We start from the raw sequence: 18512 nt of genomic DNA, 5'->3' as shown, positions 1-18512 counted from the left end.
GGCCTTAGGGTTTATTCACTAGAGCAGGATTTGTGGGGGCTTTTGCTTATTGTGGCAAAAAAACGGCACGGTTTCGGCAAAACTGCAGCATTTGTACCACCATTTTTGCAACTGACGCATCTTATAATGGTGGAAAAAAAACTCCACAAATCCTGCTCGTGTACATATACACTTCGTGTTTGTTCTCCCCTTTAGTCAAATTATCAAAAATTCTACTCCGTTGTTTTTGAATGATCTGTTTCTGAGAAAGCTGGGTGAAATATCGCAGATATTTATAGCTTCAACAACCCTGAATTACAGGATATGGTGATGTGGGGGTTGTATATAGTTGTGCTACTTGAAGCTTTTGGACCCGGTGCAAAATTTAGCCCATCAACTGGTCTCCTCATATGGGACAGATGGACCTTTTGCACCCCCTTAGGTTCCAGGGCCTGTGCGTAACTGCAACCTCTGCACCCCAGGGTGCACAATCGCATAACTTGGCTGACCTGGCATTCAGGCGTTTTGGTGGAAGATAACGCCTGTGGGAGCTACAATGGTGGCCGTACGATTTATCACCCAGCTTTCCCAGAAAAATCTCTACCCTGGAAAGAGAAATGTTAAGTTATATGACAGAAGACGAGAAAAGAAGGGCTAGTAATTTGTTTGTCTTCAGAGAAAATGTTTTGTAAAGTAAGAAAGAAACGGAGACAGACGTGACCGTTACCTCAAAGGTGTTCTCCTTGAACTGCAGCAGATCGGGCCGGTTGCTCTGGAGCGAGTACCTCTTCCGAGTCTGATACGGGTTCGTGTAAGTTATCCTCTTGTTACAGCCCTTCTCTCCGGCAGACATTGTTATTTCAAAGGCCTATGAAGACATAAAGAAGGGATTGGCTACCTGGTTATACATTTCAAACATCTTACCAGCATGTCTAAGGCTGGATTCACACGAGCGTGTTCGTCCATAAAGGACGGAACGTATTTCGGCCGCAAGTCCCGGACCGAACACAGTGCAGGGACCCGGGGTCCTAGCATCATAGTTATGTACGATGCTAGGAGTCCCTGCCTCTCCGTGGAACTGCTGTCCCGTACTGAAAACATGATTACAGTACGGGACCGTTTTCCCGCAGTGAGGCAGGGACTCCTAGCGTCGTACATAACTATGATGCTAGGAGCCCGGCTCCCTGCAGTGTGTTCGGTCCGGGACTTGCGGCCGAAATACGTTCCGTCCATTACGGACGGAAAATGCTCGTGTGAATCCAGCCTTAAAGTACAATTACATCCTTACCCCTTAAAGAGTATATGTGCACGTCTTACAGAGGACTGGTCACCTCTCCTGACATGTCAATTTTTGGTAAATACTTATATTCCCCTTAAAAAAAAAAATTCTGCATCATCTTTTCTTAGAACCCTATGTTGTGCCGTTCCTCTACTATTCATCAAAGAAATGTATGAATAAATTGACAACTGGGTGTGACACTTCCCCTTGTCGATAGGGTGTATCCCTAATTGTCGATAGGGTGTATCCCTGCTCAATCTGTCAGCACTGATTGGACAGTGCCAGATTGTGTAGGGACACGCCCATTTGACAAGGGAAATGATAACACCCAGTTATCAATTTATTCAAAAATTTCTAGGACGAATAACAGAGGAACGGCACAACGTAGGGTTATAAGCAAAGATGCTCCAGAATTGTTATTTCATGGGGAATATAAATATTTTCCTGTGTCTCCATGGTTACAGACTACAAACAAAAACGGTGTAGTCTGATCCGGCAGTCATACTCTCTTCCATCTGTCCCCTGCTTCTTACTAACTTACATATGGTAGGTTAGTAAGAAGAAAGGAAAAAATAAGATTAGACAACAAAGGATTTGCTTGTAGTCTGTTACCATGGAGATGCATATGTCTGTATGGGAGCTGTATACACAAAATGGTAGGAGATGTTTAATCAAGACTTAGTGGAAAGTTGCTTCATTTTTTATTAAAGATGCAGTGGGAAAAAAAACTGGTTATGAAGGCGGATTTATCCTTTAAATCTTATTACAAACTGCAAAAGTGTTAATGATTGACTCAAAGCACGGGTCCAGCCTAATCCTGCTGAGCAACCCGACGCCCAGTCCTGGGGAGGTGCCGTGCCCTCTCGTACTTGTTCATTCGTTTCCATTAGGATAGTTTGACGCCTCGTTCAGCTTGCTCTGCACTTTTAGAAATAAATTACAGGAGAGCTTTAATATTTTCAGATTGTAATGTTTCATTTCTGCTCCCCCAGGATCTAGCGCTCGACATACTAATTCAAATTGTTTTAACAACGAACAGCCCAGCAAAATTATACACGTCAGCTTGTAATAACCCCTTTCAGATAGAATGCTCCGGTAATTTATCATAATGTAAAATAATAGCTGGAAATGTAAAGGAGTATAGCGGCTGGGAAGATATGTAACAAGTAGTATCTTCAAGGGCTCTTTAATTGAGAGTGGGGCACAAAAAGCTAGAACAGGGATTAGGGGGCCCCATTCTGGAGATAGGTGCAGGTCCCAGATGTGGGACCCGCATCCATCTGACATTTATGACATATCCTGTGGAGATGTCATCAATGTCCTTCATGGGAAAACCCCTTTAAATATAACATTTTCTCCGCTAGATTACACAAAAACACTCTTGTGTCCAAATATTGCAGTAACATACTTGTTGTGGCGCCCCCTGGTGTTCTTTTGATTTGTCGGAGAAGAAGCAGCTTATTGGCTGACCTGCACTATAGCGGGAACCACTCCGCTGCCATGTACAAGAGCATGGGACTGCGCTACTGAGCATGTGTGACCACGGCACTGGACACATTAGGGAGAATAGAAAAAAACAGCAGGGCGCCATAACAAGACTGTAACAGCAATACCTACACACAGGAACTTTATTTTATTTTTATGGATTACATTTGAAAAATGTTTTGGTTTTGTCTGACCTACGGTAATTTTATTATAGTATTTTGGGTTGTTATAAAAGAAATACAGAAGTTATTATTTTGAATCTCTTGGATAATCACTAAATATTCTGGACAGGAACACAAAAGTGCGTATCAGGAGGTTTGGATGGTCTTAATAACCGGCCGCGGCTCAGGTGATTGATAATGAAGGGGTTGCGAGGAACAAGTGAACAAGTTTCTGTTAACAACTTCTGTAACTTTGTAACACAATCCATAAGAGGGTAGTAAAGGCGGAATGAAATCTTGATGATGGATGGAGCCCGCCGTGATAGATTTCAGACTGGAGATCGGCCACAGATGCATTATAACTTCATAGACAATTATGTGCTAGTAAATTAGAACTGTTGCTCAGCTGCCAAACAGCTACAAAGATCCCCTTCTACATAATTGCAAAGGGGGTTAAATATCAGCGCAGTTCAGTTATTAAAAGAAAACCATTTTGTCTCTATTAAGGTTATCTCGGCTCTAAGAGTCTATTCACATCTGCGTCATCCATCGTAAGACTGAAGAAATCCTAAATATCCTCCCCAAAGGGAGAGTCGATATGCCCTCACACACATTAGAACCCACTACTCAACTAAACCAAGGGTCCTCTTACACCGGGCCAATTTTGGCCGGTGCAACAAGCGCCGATCAACGAGACAGCTCATTGATCGGCGCTCGTTTGCTCCTGTCACAACAGAGCTATGGATGGGGACGAGCGGTCGTTACTCCGATCGCTCGTCCCCATACATTTGCGCGTTCATCTGCTGATCGGTGCCCTGTTTACACAAGACAATTATCGGCAACGAGCGTCTATAAAAGCTTGTCCGCCCGATAATTGCCGAGTGTCAAAGGGCCCTTACTATAGGCCACAAGAAGATCAGTTGGGGGAAGGTTGAGCTGAAATCAAGTGGTCTGTGACTGATAATGTAGAGCCTGCCCCTCAATGATCCCTCTAAAGTAGAAAGAAGCGCATTTGTTGACATTGATCCACCCCCTTAGGCCATTTCAACGACTCCACTAAACATGCAACTTTGGCACGGATGAGCGTGCATGTTTAATCGGGAGAGGAGAATAAGCAGCTGCCAGAAACCTCGAATAGCGGCTTATCTCTTGTGGGAACAAAGGATCAAGCATGTGAAAATCCAACAGGCCTCATCCTTCTTTTCCCTGACATCTGCCGTAGAGGGAAGGTCGAGAAGCACCCATACACATTAGATTGTTGGCCAATCCCACCGAAATCGGCAGGTTCGGACAACTTTTATCTAGTGTGTATAGTCAGGTTTAACTAATCCAAAGCAGAAAGGGAGAACAGACACGTTCCCGGTCTAGATGCTTTTGAGTCGCCGTTTTTGTGGGTGCCAAATACCAGAATCCTGATTTAAATGAGGTTTACACTTATAATGGAAACTAAGAACCGCAAACTGTGATGTTGGCTATAATTATGCGAGATGGATAAGACAATAACGGAAACCAAGAACAAGTTATTGAGGGGCTTGAATATGCGAGCGGAAGTCAGACGATTCTACAGAAGCTTTGGCTATATAGTCACCAGGAGTCCAAACGTTATAGTAATAAGATAAAGCTCATTTAATGACATGAGGTTTTTATTTGTACTTTACCTTGGAAATAATTGGGTTCCGGCTTAATACACAAACCAGCCAGGACGCTACAAGCTGATGTTGATCAACATCAACCAAATTGAGATAGATGAATTTACTGCCGGCCTTTAGGGGGCGCACCACAATGTGCAGATCCTGGATACCATTCGGAGGGAGAACAAACACGCTCTCAGGGTCAATCTACACATGCAACAAAAGACAATAATTGGTAAAAAGTAGTTTTACATGTTCCATAACATCAAAGACAGATCTCAAGGGACTACAGAACATTAAGATAATCTTCTCACCCCAATGTCAATAAGGTGCAAGTAAAGCCACAGTTTAATTTATAGATACCTTAATTACTATCAGAAAGCCAAATAAATCTGCTTGAGGACACTGTTAAGAGAAAGGTTATCACACAAAACGACGTCTTAACAGACACGGTTTGCAGACATGAAGCCATAACAATGATCATTACCATTATATGAGTTATTAAAAAGCTTATTTAGTCTGTATGAAAAAAGTTACAAACAGGTGTTTAATGCCTATAATTCTTCTGCTTCAGAGTCCCCATGACAACACCTCTAGCTCTGTGCTTTCCCCTGGTAAAAATTAGTAATATTTTGTGGATATAAATCATCATCCGCCTGCCAGTATTCAAAGCAGATAACACACGTATGGCCATTTTGATTGACATAATGTTACTGTGTCATACTGTAAGTTCACTGCACAGCCGGTGGCCGGGTACGTCGCTGTGCAGGGAAAAACTGTGAAGGCGATACAGCGCTAAACCAATGCTATGGCCCCTTCTTTCTCAGGATCAGTGGTCGTCCTAACAGCGGGACCCCCAGCGATCAGAATGTGATGGCATCTCTTAGCGATATCGTCATCCTAATGCTGGGGAACCATCGTACTGTCTGTGTGTGCGGCTCTCTCCATTCAAGGGCGCTACAGAAACAGCCGAGCACGCATGCTCCTAAACAATGGAAAGAGCAGCGGACATATGCAGCCAGCTCCCCATATCAGACATTTATGGCATATGCTGTGTCTATGCTATAAATGTCTTAGATAAGAATAACCATTGTTTACTTCCAGATGTAGAAAATCTATAGAAGTCATGTGACTATAACGCAGATGCAAGGCTCGTTACAGCTAATGTACAGTTATTAGAGCTCAGAAATATATTGATATCTAAATATATATATATATTTTTTATACTTAAAACTACCATAATAAACACCAGTTATAAAACAGAAAACTAATAATACAAATTATAAAAATAAATCAACAACATCGTCGCCGCCTATTCCGACCATGGATGTTGTGACAAGTTTCAGGGCTGTTTTTATCTCCACTGCAGAGACCTGGTATTACGTCTCGCTGGGTCGAGATGAATGTTAATCAGCAGCGTGCCTTCTAATCTAGAGCTGCAATTAAATTACGAGGCAACTGAAGCAAACAAAGCAGGATACGGAATGAGACGGCCGAGCGTAACGATTAAAACAGCCGTGTCAACCTATCTACAGCCTGCAGATAAAATAAACAATCTCTCCTAAGCTGCCTATAGACACTGAGAAGTCATTGTCCAACCGCTATATGTCCTAATGACCCTATTATCATTTTGCTCAGCCGAATGAACATGTTGTTTCAATAGAAAGGGAGATCAGCGGTGGCCAGACTCCTGTGGAGCTGCTTATCTACATGGAAGCAAAGTTACGGGTTAGCAAGACGCTGGGTGTATGTCTAGAAGGCTCCACAGACATCCCAATCAAAGGGATCTGTCAACAGCTTGTGTATAATAGACTGCATGTTATAGCAGACTGGTGAATGGTTTCCTTAAAGGGTATCTCCACGATGCTTTCATTGCATTTAAAAACAACAATAAAGCAACTTTGCAAATAGTTTTTCTTACAGCCCCTATGCAGGCCTATGCGTCTCCATGGTTACAGAATACAAAACAAACCCTGTGTGTGTAATCTGATCCTGCACTCATATGTTGTGGTCTTCTATTTGCCTCCTCTTGCACTGTAGGTTAGCGAGTAGAGGGGGTGGAGCAACATGACTGCAGGATCTGACTACACAGGGTTGGTTTGTAGTCTGTTACCATGGAGACATACAGGTCTACAAAAGAGCTGTAAACACAGAATAGGATTATTTTTTTGAATCAAAATAATTTGCAAAATTGCTCATCTTTTTGTTCTTGATGAGTTGGAGCAATAAAAATGGTTGAAAAATTGTACATACCCTTTAAGCAAGTGGTAGATGTTATGGTCATTTTTTAACAACTGACCTTTAGTTCTTGAGGGTGGGAGCTATAAGCTCTAACTTTTCGCACCACCTGTGTTCCTCGCAGGACCAGGGACATTTGGGTAAGCTGGCCAGTTATGCAACTGATATCCACTCTTTTCAGGGAATGGACGTAGATTTGCCAGATCTGTATAGGCACAGCCAGCCAACGATCACTGCAAAACAGTCACATACATTCCGGTTTATTTGCATCCTATAAAATAAGTTCTTAAGTCTGTAAAGAAATAACTGACCACAGGTCGGCTGCCACGTAATCACGGGTACGGCCGTGTGCATGAGGCCCAACATTGCCGATAAAATATAGTGACCTGACTGCCAAATGTCCAGTGCCCAGAAGCTCTTACCTCCCCTTCCCGGAGATTCAGAAAGGAGACTGAACCTTCATATATGTATCAAATAAACAGGAACATATGTGGATCACCGGGGGATTCTGCTCACCCGTATATTCTGTAGAGGACCCTTCAGACCTTCGCTGTATGGACACCTCTGATAGTTACACCATCAAGTATATACATTGTTAGGCCGTAACAAGATGAAGCAATTAATGATATAACCCCGGCTGTTTATCTCTGCGACTAACACTGACAGAGCCATAAAATGAGGACTGGCCCCAGACGGTTTTACTGGTTGTTTTATAAATGTGTTTGAGGCTGAATTTGCGCAGCTATAAAACGTGATTCAGCGTTAACAAGAGGATGGAATTACTCCTACTTTTATTAACTGCAATGTGAATGCTTGCAAAACAGCGGCATGTTAGGATAAAACATGGCTGCACAATGGCCGGTCCCTGCACCACATATAGCCGGTCCCTGCACCACATATAGCCGGTCCGTGCACCACATATAGCCGGTCCCTGCACCACATATAGCCGGTCCCTGCACCACATATAGCCGGTCCCTGCACCACATATAGCCGGTCCCTTTACCACATATAGCCGGTCCCTGCACCACATATAGCCGGTCCCTGCACCACATATAGCCGGTTCCTGCACCACATATAGCCGGTCCCTGCACCACATATAGCCGGTCCCTGCAGCACATATAGCCGGTCCGTGCACCACATATAGCCGGTCCCTGCACCACATATAGCCTGTCCCTGCACCACATATAGCCTGTCCCTGCACCACATATAGCCGGTCCCTGCACCACATATAGCCGGTCCCTGCACCACATATAGCCTGTCCCTGCACCACATATAGCCGGTTCCTGCACCACATATAGCCGGTCCCTGCACCACATATAGCCGGTCCCTGCACCACATATAGCCGGTCCCTGCACCACATATAGCCGGTCCCTGCACCACATATAGCCGGTCCGTAGCAACTAACATCAAAATAAAAGGGTTGTAATATTTGTGATACATTAATCTGTTTAGAAATGGAGATTTTTTTTGTGGTTCCGATGACTATATCTGATTTATTTACCTGTCCCGGGCTGTAGCCATAGAAACCAGAAAGAAAACTCATTCAGCATTTACCTTGTCGTCTGCATTCAGAAGAGGAATAGATATCAGGAAGTTACTTACCACCCCTGCAAAGAGGTTATCCAGTTTTATGTCAATAAATCCTAATTATTGCATAACGAAAAGTTCTGCCACTTTCAAATATAGTGAATTGTTAAATTTCTCACCATCTCTGCTTGCTTTCAGTGAATGCTAACCTTCCTGTTTACATGCAGAGGCGGAAAAACCTTACAAACCTGGCAATTCTCACCGGTGAGTGTGTGCTACAATGTTAGCAATACACAGCGACACAAATCTATGTCCTGTCCTGAACTCTAGGCTGATATTCACACCTGCCATTTGGGCGCAGCTACTCAGTGATTGACAGCCTTCCCTGTATGAATGTGCATAGCAACATAGCCGTCAATCACTGAGTAGCATCGCCCACTGGACCTAGCCCAGAATGAGCAGAGACTCAGAGAGAGGAATCCTTTCCTACAAAACCACATATGACTCTATCTCATCTCCTCCGCTCTATAACTTGCTGCCTGAAGGTCAGACTGCATTTTCAATGTGACCGGTTCCCTTTTAAAGGGGTTTTTCCAGTCATGACAAATCGATAGCCTATCCTCAGGATAGGCCATCAATATCTAAATCGGTGGGGGTCCGACTCCCAGCACCCCCCACTCTCAGCTGTTTTACTCTACGAGCGCTGCTTCCCCTTCATTCCTTATCTGCTCGTACCTTGAATTGCGGACACACTTGTAGCGGCGGTTCACAGTATTACTTTTTACCCATTGAAGTGAATAGGAGAAGGATGTAATACTGGGAACCGCCGCTACAAGTGTGTCTGCAATTCACTATACGAGCACATAAGGAATGAAGGGGAAGCAGCTCTCGTAGAAACGCTTCAGCCCCTTCAAAACAGCTGACCGGCGACGGATGTCACTGCAGTGAGAAGCTGTGGCCTGCCACACATTTCCCATTATATGCCGGCCATTCGAATGGCCTCTTTGGCATCCATAAACCTCACTAGGGCTCATAGACAGGGGTTCTTGTCGTAAGACAACCATAAATTACACAAAAATGATCATTAAACTTACGTATAGAGCGCAACAAAGAATTTTTTAATGTGTGGACTAGGTCCTCCGGCGACTTTAAGGAACACATCTTGAGGTTCTCCATGACCCTACAACAAGCAGAGGAACAGTAAATGTATGGAAGACTGCACCAGTATAAGAATCTGCCATGGAGGACCCTGGAAAAGGTGGGTGACAACCACACAAGCTGCCATTACAATTCCCACAGGTGTCGTCACCAAACGTACCAGACTCCTAACCGGCAAATTAGTCTAATTATGCTGCAATACATTCCACCCTACCATATTACTGCAAGACCAGCCAGATCTACAATTGTGGACCCAAGGAAAGGTGGGTGACAACTACAATGGCAGTCATAAGGGTTGTCACCCAAATTTCTCTGACTCCTAGATGGTGAATCTGGCCAGTTAGGCAATAATACAACCCCCACTCCAATAACATTTGCAAGGCTAAACAGATTTGCCAATCCAGGCCCTGGGTAAGCCGGATGACAACGCCTGTGGCCGCTACGGTGGTTGTCGCAGGCTATTGTGTCTGTATGACGGAAGATTGGCTGTAAATCCGCTTTTATATCTCGTGATGTCTATTTCGCGTTAACTTGTAATTGTTGTAATGCGTGGAGCGGCGCAAAAACTCATTTACTAATATTTTGCATAATGCAAGCGACGGATTGAAATCTGGTAAATCTACGGCCAATAAAACAAGAAGCCGTCTAGAAGCTCGCGCTGCCGTCCACAGGCTGACTATGATGCTGATTGGAAGTGTAGTTAGAAGATTAGGAGCCGGCTGGAAGATAAAACGTTGTAATTATTCCAGGTGCCACAATACATTTTGTCAGCCACCATTCTCAGAAGACAAGCGACTAAATGATTAGAAAAGCTAATCCCAGAACGCTTTGTAATGCGGCTTTAAAATGGACAAAAATGAAATTCTTTCTGCCCCGTTACAAAACAGCTACAACCGTGCAATCATATAAGAAGCGGCCCTGCCCCCGTCTCCCAGCCACCTTCATGCACGCACGTGGCAGAGGCCATCAATATATACAAATGATGGACTGCCCATGTATTAAAGGGGACATCCATCATTGAATCTGCTGGGATTTGTGAGATTGCCAATACCAACCCCCCCCCCCCCCCATGGAACTACTACTCGTCTACCCGTTCTAAATAGCATGCCCGATGCCGGTCTCCATCCCCAACCATTTTACAGATGGTCATAGACATTTAGTTTTTCACAGCTCACTGTGTCACACAAAGATTAGCGCACCCATATCCTGAAATACTATGTGCTGCTGGAATAGTCTGATCCTTCCACCATCAGTCTCGTATCTCCCTCTTGTCTTCCTTAAGGCCCTATCACAGGGGCCAATGATCGGGCAAACGAGCGTTCCCGATCATTGCCCTGTGTAATCAGGACAATGATCAGCCGATGATCGTGTAAACGCCCGCTCATCAACTGATCTGCTCTCCCCTCTCCAATCGATCCTCGCCAGGCTCATCTTTCTGACCAACCGCTACACCAACGCCTCTACCCTGTGCCAGTCACTGGCCTGTTGCCCATACTCTCCAGAATTAAATTCAAACTTCTTACTCTCACCCACAAAGCTCTCCACAGTGCTGCACCTCCTTACATCTCCGTCTACCACCCTACTCACGCTCTACGTTCTGCCAAAGACCTTAGATTAACATCCTCCATAATCCGAACCTCCCACTCCCGTCTCCAAGACTTCTCTCGTGCTGCACCCGTCCTCTGGAATGCGCTACCCCAGACAATCACATTAATTCCCAATATCCACAGTTTTACACGTGCCCTGAGAACACATCTTTATAGAGGCCCTTATCAGGCCCTATAATATTCCCTAATAGAACTCCTTTCCCTGGCCCCCCTTTACATTAGACATGAGGCCCCTTCATTCAGCTGTATCCCCTCCTTGCAACCTAATGCACTTAATGTCCGCCATACACTGACACTGGCTGGTGACCGGCTCATGCAGCTTTATATTACTGCCCCATATGTATAAAAGATGGCTGGACCATTGTACTTAAGCTTTTTTTACACTTTGTGTCTCCCTTATTTCCTCATAGATTGTAAGCTCTTGCGAGCAGGGTCCTCACTCCCCTTCTTTGAATTGTAAATTAGTTTTGTCAATATGTAATGCCTGATATTGTCTGTACAATGTAACCCCTGAAATGAAAAGTGCTGCGGAATATGTTGGCGCTATATAAATAAAAATTATTATTATTATTATTTATGCAGCATTAAAAATAATCGTTGTCTGCAGCACATCTGTCTGTGTAAACAGGGAGTTGTGCTGCTTACATGATGAAAAAGCATGGGGACGAACAAAGGAGCGCCCCATACAGAAACAAACGAGCGCCGATCAGCCAGCTGTCTCGTTGATCAGCGCTTGTTTTCACGGCCCGTATAGCAGTATCCTAAGCCCTCACATCACCACACTGCTCTGTGACATGCATCCGTGGCTTCACTAACATCACATGCGTGGACAGGTCACTGCCTCCCTCAAGATCAAACAACTCATCTTCCGCTGCTGTGGCCATTCTAGTGATCTGAAGACTGAAGTCAATAAGGGCTCAGCACCCCTACATTATAATGCTGTAGTATTGATGAATATGTTACAAGAAACACAAATGTACCCACCAATTTCTTGGTATCACAGATAATATTGGGGTCACTGCATCGTACGTAGAGTTCTGGTTCCCCTCCGGGCATTCCAACAGGGGCTCCTGAGAAAAATCAAGGTAACATATCCGTTCATAAGAACCGATGCATTTAGATACGTTAAAGGATCATTCCACAGGATACGCTATAAATGTCTGATAGGTGCAGGTCCCAGAGGTGGCATATCTCCAGAATAAGAGGTTCCTGACCTATGCCCCACCTGGTGAGGTGGCGGCCACATCCGGGCAGAGAATGAATGGAGAGGGTGCCAGTTACGCCAACTATTTCCATGACCCAAGTGAATAAAGAGAAATGCGCACATACCCGGACAACTCTCCATCCATTCTCATCCAGGATGCGGCGTCCACCTTACCAGGCGGAAGGGGGGTGGTGGAAAAAGGGTATCCGCACCTATCAGACATTTATGGCATATTCTGTGGATATACCATAAATGTCTATGATGGTAATAACCCTTTATTAGTCAAGGCACCCCATTTCTTTACATTACCTGGAAGTGTGTACCATGGGGGTAAGCGGATGGACTTTTTCAAGAATGTCAGTTCCGGGTGATAAAATCTAAATGTTTGGTCAACAACGTGCGGTTGGGGTTCCACGCTGACTTGGAGAATAGCGATTGGTTTTCCATCTGATGCCTTAAAGGAAACCTGTTAGAAACAAAAAACATAAATGATGTCAGGGTACCGCCTTGGCAGATCCAACAGAGGTTGTCACCCAGCTTGGCTACTCAGGAGGCTAGGAAAGCTGGATGACAACAACTCAAATGGAAGCTGCTATAGCGGCCATATTGGTATACCAATACCAAGATGTAAACATATGATAGAACTGAAAAAAAAAAAAAAAAATCACATTTATTGGGGATTTGTTTTATTTTAGGAGGGAATTCTGGCATTTTTTTCTATTAGATGAATAAAAAATAAACAATATAACAATTTTGGGACTTAGGAATTAAAAGGAAAAATCAGCAGCATTGTACTCCTCCATACGTAGACGACATGCTGTCCATAGTGACGTCATGTTCTGTGGTCACATGACCTAGTAATGTGATGATGGCATCTGGTTAGTGACATCACCTCCCCTGCATTGGTTACATGTGGCGGCAGAGGTTATGAAGGGGGACGAAAACACAAAGTTTTAAACTGCAAATAATCCACTTTCAGGAACTGTAGGTGACACAAACAGATCTCACGTGCAGGCGGGGGCGGCGTTGTTATGCACATATTTGGGATCTGCTCGGCAAACGTAAAGGAATTCCTAATTCACTATAATGTGAAACAGCAGTTTTTGCTGGAATGTCCCTTTAACACTTGTAACCCACCTTCATACGTTTCGAAGACATGGTGTTTGGCTTGTTCTGGGGTGATCGGTCTGCGTCTTTTGCTAAACTGGTGGCATCAGGACTCTGCAACCACACACAAAATTTTTTATTTTTTTCCATGTACAGTATTTATGGCCCAGCCGATGTAGATAATAGAAGGATTAGCTGCAAATCCCCCGTGCACTACGAAGGTGTCATTGCCTGACATTATACCATATGTACCACACCATTACATATCTACTGTCTAGCATTATATGATACAGGGTCATTATTCCACATCATTATTTACAGGTCCTCACATGATAGAGACCGTCAGATATCATCCTCTCTAACAACAGTGCAATGCCGGTCATCACAACGTAGGGGGATGTGCAAACGTGGCCAAACAAAGTATTAAGCAGGTGCTCATAATAAACTGGCCGCTACGTGTATGTACAATGATACTATAGGTCATATATAAGCGGTCATTTATAGAATCACATATATAATTCACCTGTAACAAGGACGTATGATCCATGTAGAATGCCTGGTACTTGAATGGAATATAAACCGTCTCCTTGGGTCGCAGGTACAGCTGGGGGGTATCGCTCTGCTGCTGAACATGAAACATGTTTTCCTCTATAGGTGTCATTGTGTTTGTCAGCTCTTTAAAGTGTCTCCATTCTTGTGTGTCCACAATAACCCTGGAAAGTTAAAGAAAAAAAAAAAAGCGTACATGTTATGGAGTCAGCTGCCCAAATTTTTTTTATGCATTTCTTAGCTCTGCACAGGTTAAAGGGGTACTCCGCTTTGGACTATCCATACTTGTTAGAAGGGCCTCTTGACCATAAACTAATCACAAAGTGATCCCCCGTGCTGGGACCCCCAGTGATCAGCTGTAATCTGTGCGGAATCCTGGCAGTAAGTGTTCAATTACCCTGCAGTGCCACCACAGGACAAATTAAGTATTACAGTGTGCATTTCTAACAATGGGTCGTGTGTAATACAGGACAGGTCCTCCAGAGTGAGAGACGCTCTTTGCAGCTGCTGTACCTCTGTTCACCCTTAGAGGCAGATCTACTTACCGCTCTAATAAAAGTATTCCTCCCATCCTGTTTTCCCACTACATCCACCCATCTAAGCCCTTTTTCCTCAAGATATCCCACCATCTGTTCCACCACCTCCCTCCTTATCTAGATCTTATTTTTCTTTTCTCTGTTTCTTCCTATTTTCTATTTCTTGAGGTTTTTGTTTTTGAGAATTTATTGATTGAAGTGATTAAAAAAAAAGACCTAAATCTAAAAAATAATGTTACAGGCCTAAAGCCGAAGACTGTACTACTGAGATTCTGATGATAACATGTGCCCTTTCTGTCTGATGTAGTTTTATTATAAAGACCATATAAATGGATCCAAATCAACATTTGCTACAGGACTATCACTATTTAATCAGTGCAGATATGTAGATATTGATGTGGATAGTGATGTGACTCTACACAAGGTCTCCAAAACAACCTGATAGAAATAAATCATGTAGTCATCAGAATCTCACAGTAGTGCAGCCTCAGGCTTTGGGCCTGTAATTTCAAGAGCTTAGATCTCAGAATAGATGTAAGATATATTAAAGCTGTTTACATATTTTGAATACACACTAAAGGGTCTCATATACTTTTCTTCTGTTGAGTCTCCCTAAAGAGGATGTTCACTCTTCAATACCATTTAGTTTTGTGTATTATAAATGGGCCCAACGTTCTGTGCTAAATAATTTCATAGTATATCTTAATTTCTTAATATATAGTGGTTGGAGTTCTGTTTTTCTGATACACAGCTCAAAATCTCATGCATAGAATAAAATTATGAAATTCTGCCCACCTGCAGCAACCACTAGAGGGAGCTCAGGAGCTTACTGTTTTTTTTTATGAATGAAGCAAGTTTTTTGCGCCCCCATTTGTAATTGTGATGGAATAAACAATAATAAGGTTAGAAAACTTACTGAGCATGTATTTTCAGCCTCCGTTCAGTCCTTTCGTTACACCACGTGACCCCCAATTCTTACAGCGTCTGCTGTGTGGACCAGAAGTCAAGTTTCTCTATTCATTCCTATGAGACTGACCTTGAGCTTCATAAGAATGAATAGAGAAACTGACTTACGATCCACACAGCAGACACTGTAAGAATCGGAGAGTCAGATCAGGGGTCATGTGGTCTAATGTATATACATGAATAAAGTGCTCAGTACGTTTTGTAACCTCACTATTGTTTATGCGAACACAATTACAAACCGGGGAGGGGGGAATTTTTTCTGGTAGTGCTTCTTTAGGTTCTATGTATGCATTGTGCTCCTAAGCTCCCTCTAGTGGTGGCTACAGGAGGATATATTTTTATCATTTAACTGTCAATGCAGACCATGAGGAGGCCATCATGTTTGATTTTTTTTTTTCCTACTCTTTGCAGGTCTTTCTCTCAGGCTAGAGGAATTACATCTTTTTCTCGACAATGTAGGGTAAGAGTCATCTTATAGCCCGTTGATCGGCACCTACTCTACCACATACCACCTCATGGTTCGGATCCTTCATTGTGAAGTTGGCTTTGAGGAGTTCTGCTATGCCGCTGTTGGTGCTCAAGACCGCAACACCAGAAAGCACTATTACATGGGTAAAGCACGCATCAACACTGACAGAATACTTTTGGCAGAAGTAACTCACCAGTGAACGAGCGGAACCGAACATCGAAGGCAGTAGAAGATGGAGATGATGCATAAATGGAGTGGATGGCAGATGAATAGCATGCAAGCAGTAAACAGACAACTAGACAGTGGACAAGAGTTTACAGCACTCACTAACCCTATCTGAACACTATCCAACAGGAGGGCAAGACCACAGCTCGACAGCAGCCCAGATGCACGGGAAAGCAAACAAACCAGTGGAACTACTGTATGACCGAGAAGAGAACAAATGCCAATACACAAGAACATTTAGAAAAATGAGCAAAATATTTTATTCAAAATAACATAGACATACAAGAATGATAAAAAGAATCCATGAACCAACAGGTTAAAAAGACCAAACCGCCATACAATGTATAAGGAAGGTAACGTCTGAAGTTGACGTGTAATAACAACAACCAAGAGATATGATCTAATAATCAGGGTACATACATGCATGAGTATGAAATGAAACATTAATGAAAAAATGCAAGAAAATATGTGAACATCAAGCACATACCCATAGATCAACCGGATAGAAGCACGGCGATGTGTCTGCCCCAACGCGCGTTTCGGCGCAACTGCCTTCGTCAGTTGCGCCGAAACGCGCGTTGGGGCAGACACATCGCCGTGCTTCCATCCGGTTGATCTATGGGTATGTGCTTGATGTTCACATATTTTCTTGCATTTTTTCATTAATGTTTCATTTCATACTCATGCATGTATGTACCCTGATTATTAGATCATATCTCTTGGTTGTTGTTATTACACGTCAACTTCAGACGTTACCTTCCTTATACATTGTATGGCGGTTTGGTCTTTTTAACCTGTTGGTTCATGGATTCTTTTTATCATTCTTGTATGTCTATGTTATTTTGAATAAAATATTTTGCTCATTTTTCTAAATGTTCTTGTGTATTGGCATTTGTTCTCTTCTCGGTCATATATTACGTTTTGGATGCCTTATGGGTATACACCCCTGGATCTGGTTCATATTTAACATGCTTGCTGACAGCCGCATTTTTACTTTATTTTGAACCATTTTGGATCCATGCTGTGCTTTTTGGTCATATCAGTGGAACTACTGATCCAAGGATAAACATTAACCACTATACAAAAACTAGATCTCTCAGAGGACCAACAGATTCCATAGTATAAACAAACAGACAAAAACGTTGTCACAAACAAGAATCTGTAAACAGTTAGCACATGCCATAAACAGTACAAGCAGCACCTGAATAATCTGGGCCTGAAGTACATATAGGCCCAAGAAAGGTACTCCGCCCTAAGCAACCAGGCAAAGCTAAATGATGACGAAATCCAGATTCAGACTAAAGGCAGAGACTAGCAATGCCCAAACACAGAGATAACAGAATCGGTCCTGCTGCTAATCGTAACAAGTACATAGAGTTTAATACATATTTTCAGATAATAAAAAATAAAAAACGATACATTACGGGTTGTACCTGAGGTCTGGATGATCAATCTCAATAGATACTGTGTACTGGATGTTATAAGGGTTTTTAAGTTGAAATTCAAAGAATTCTGCCGTGCCCAGCGTAGCATAGACAGTGTAATTTGAGGTAATAGCCTGATTCAGCATACTGGAGATACACTCGTCTTTGGTGCGTTCCCGGTACGCTTCAATGATCTGCAAATCTCTGGTGTGCTGAGTGCGCTGCTCATGTTGAGACTGGAAACGATAAAAATAAAAAAAAGTAAGAAAAAAAAACAGAAAAACAGCTCAACAATAAAACGAAGCACATTCCCAAATTCTATCTCTAATCAGAACCCATCTTTTATCATATTTACTCCTTACATTAGTTTTCATGACAAAAATAGACTCGAAGGAATAAAACAAAAATTTGCCCAAATAGTTACAAAATTCGGATTCCAGGAAGGTTGGGTGACAACGCATCTGCCATTACAGTTCACACTAGGGTTGTCGTCCAGCTTTCTAGTGTCCTGATCGGCAAATCTTCGTAGTAATGCAATGCTTCAGTAGCTGGGTAGGGATCTCTGCGTAGATTTGCCATTCAGGGGACAGGGAAAGCTGGGTGACGTCCTCTGTTGGAGTTGTGAGCTGTTTTGGTTGTCACATAGCTTAAAATAAAAACACAAATATAACTAAGAAACGACTAAATAGAATTGTTTAATGACTTTAGAGAAGGGAAAGGGATTATAGAATAAGTTTACTCACAATCTAAATTTAGGAGGAAATGTCCTTTAAAGGGTTTGTCTGCTTTGGACAATCTAATTTTGTCTAAAGGGTCCCCTAAAATAAGCTGATCACAGGATATCACGCTGTCCTGCCCAGTGATCAGCTGCAATCTGTGGAAGATCCTAGTAGCAAGCGGTCAATTTTGCAACAGTGCCTCCGCAGGGAAAATGAAGAATTACATCATTCCCATTAAAATCAATGGT

The 18512-nt window shown here is 43.0% G+C and overlaps 1 protein-coding gene across 1 annotated transcript in view; it reads right to left on the bottom strand.

The window, feature by feature from the left end:
• The window catches only part of NPHP4 (nephrocystin 4), a 159787-nt gene that overhangs the window by 2150 nt on the left and 139125 nt on the right, over positions 1–18512 (bottom strand). The window contains exons 21-29 of the mRNA XM_075839481.1: positions 17555–17781; positions 13900–14089; positions 13407–13490; positions 12579–12735; positions 12050–12135; positions 9395–9480; positions 6835–7006; positions 4563–4742; positions 707–847 (exon numbers count right to left, since the gene is read on the bottom strand). Of these exons, the coding sequence (XP_075695596.1) occupies positions 707–847; positions 4563–4742; positions 6835–7006; positions 9395–9480; positions 12050–12135; positions 12579–12735; positions 13407–13490; positions 13900–14089; positions 17555–17781 (1323 nt within the window). The remainder of the gene's footprint in view (positions 1–706; positions 848–4562; positions 4743–6834; positions 7007–9394; positions 9481–12049; positions 12136–12578; positions 12736–13406; positions 13491–13899; positions 14090–17554; positions 17782–18512) is intronic.

Source organism: Rhinoderma darwinii, chromosome 10, assembly GCF_050947455.1.
Source record: "Rhinoderma darwinii isolate aRhiDar2 chromosome 10, aRhiDar2.hap1, whole genome shotgun sequence".
NCBI lineage: Eukaryota > Metazoa > Chordata > Amphibia > Anura > Rhinodermatidae > Rhinoderma > Rhinoderma darwinii.
This window is presented reverse-complemented; position numbering and strand designations above follow the sequence as displayed.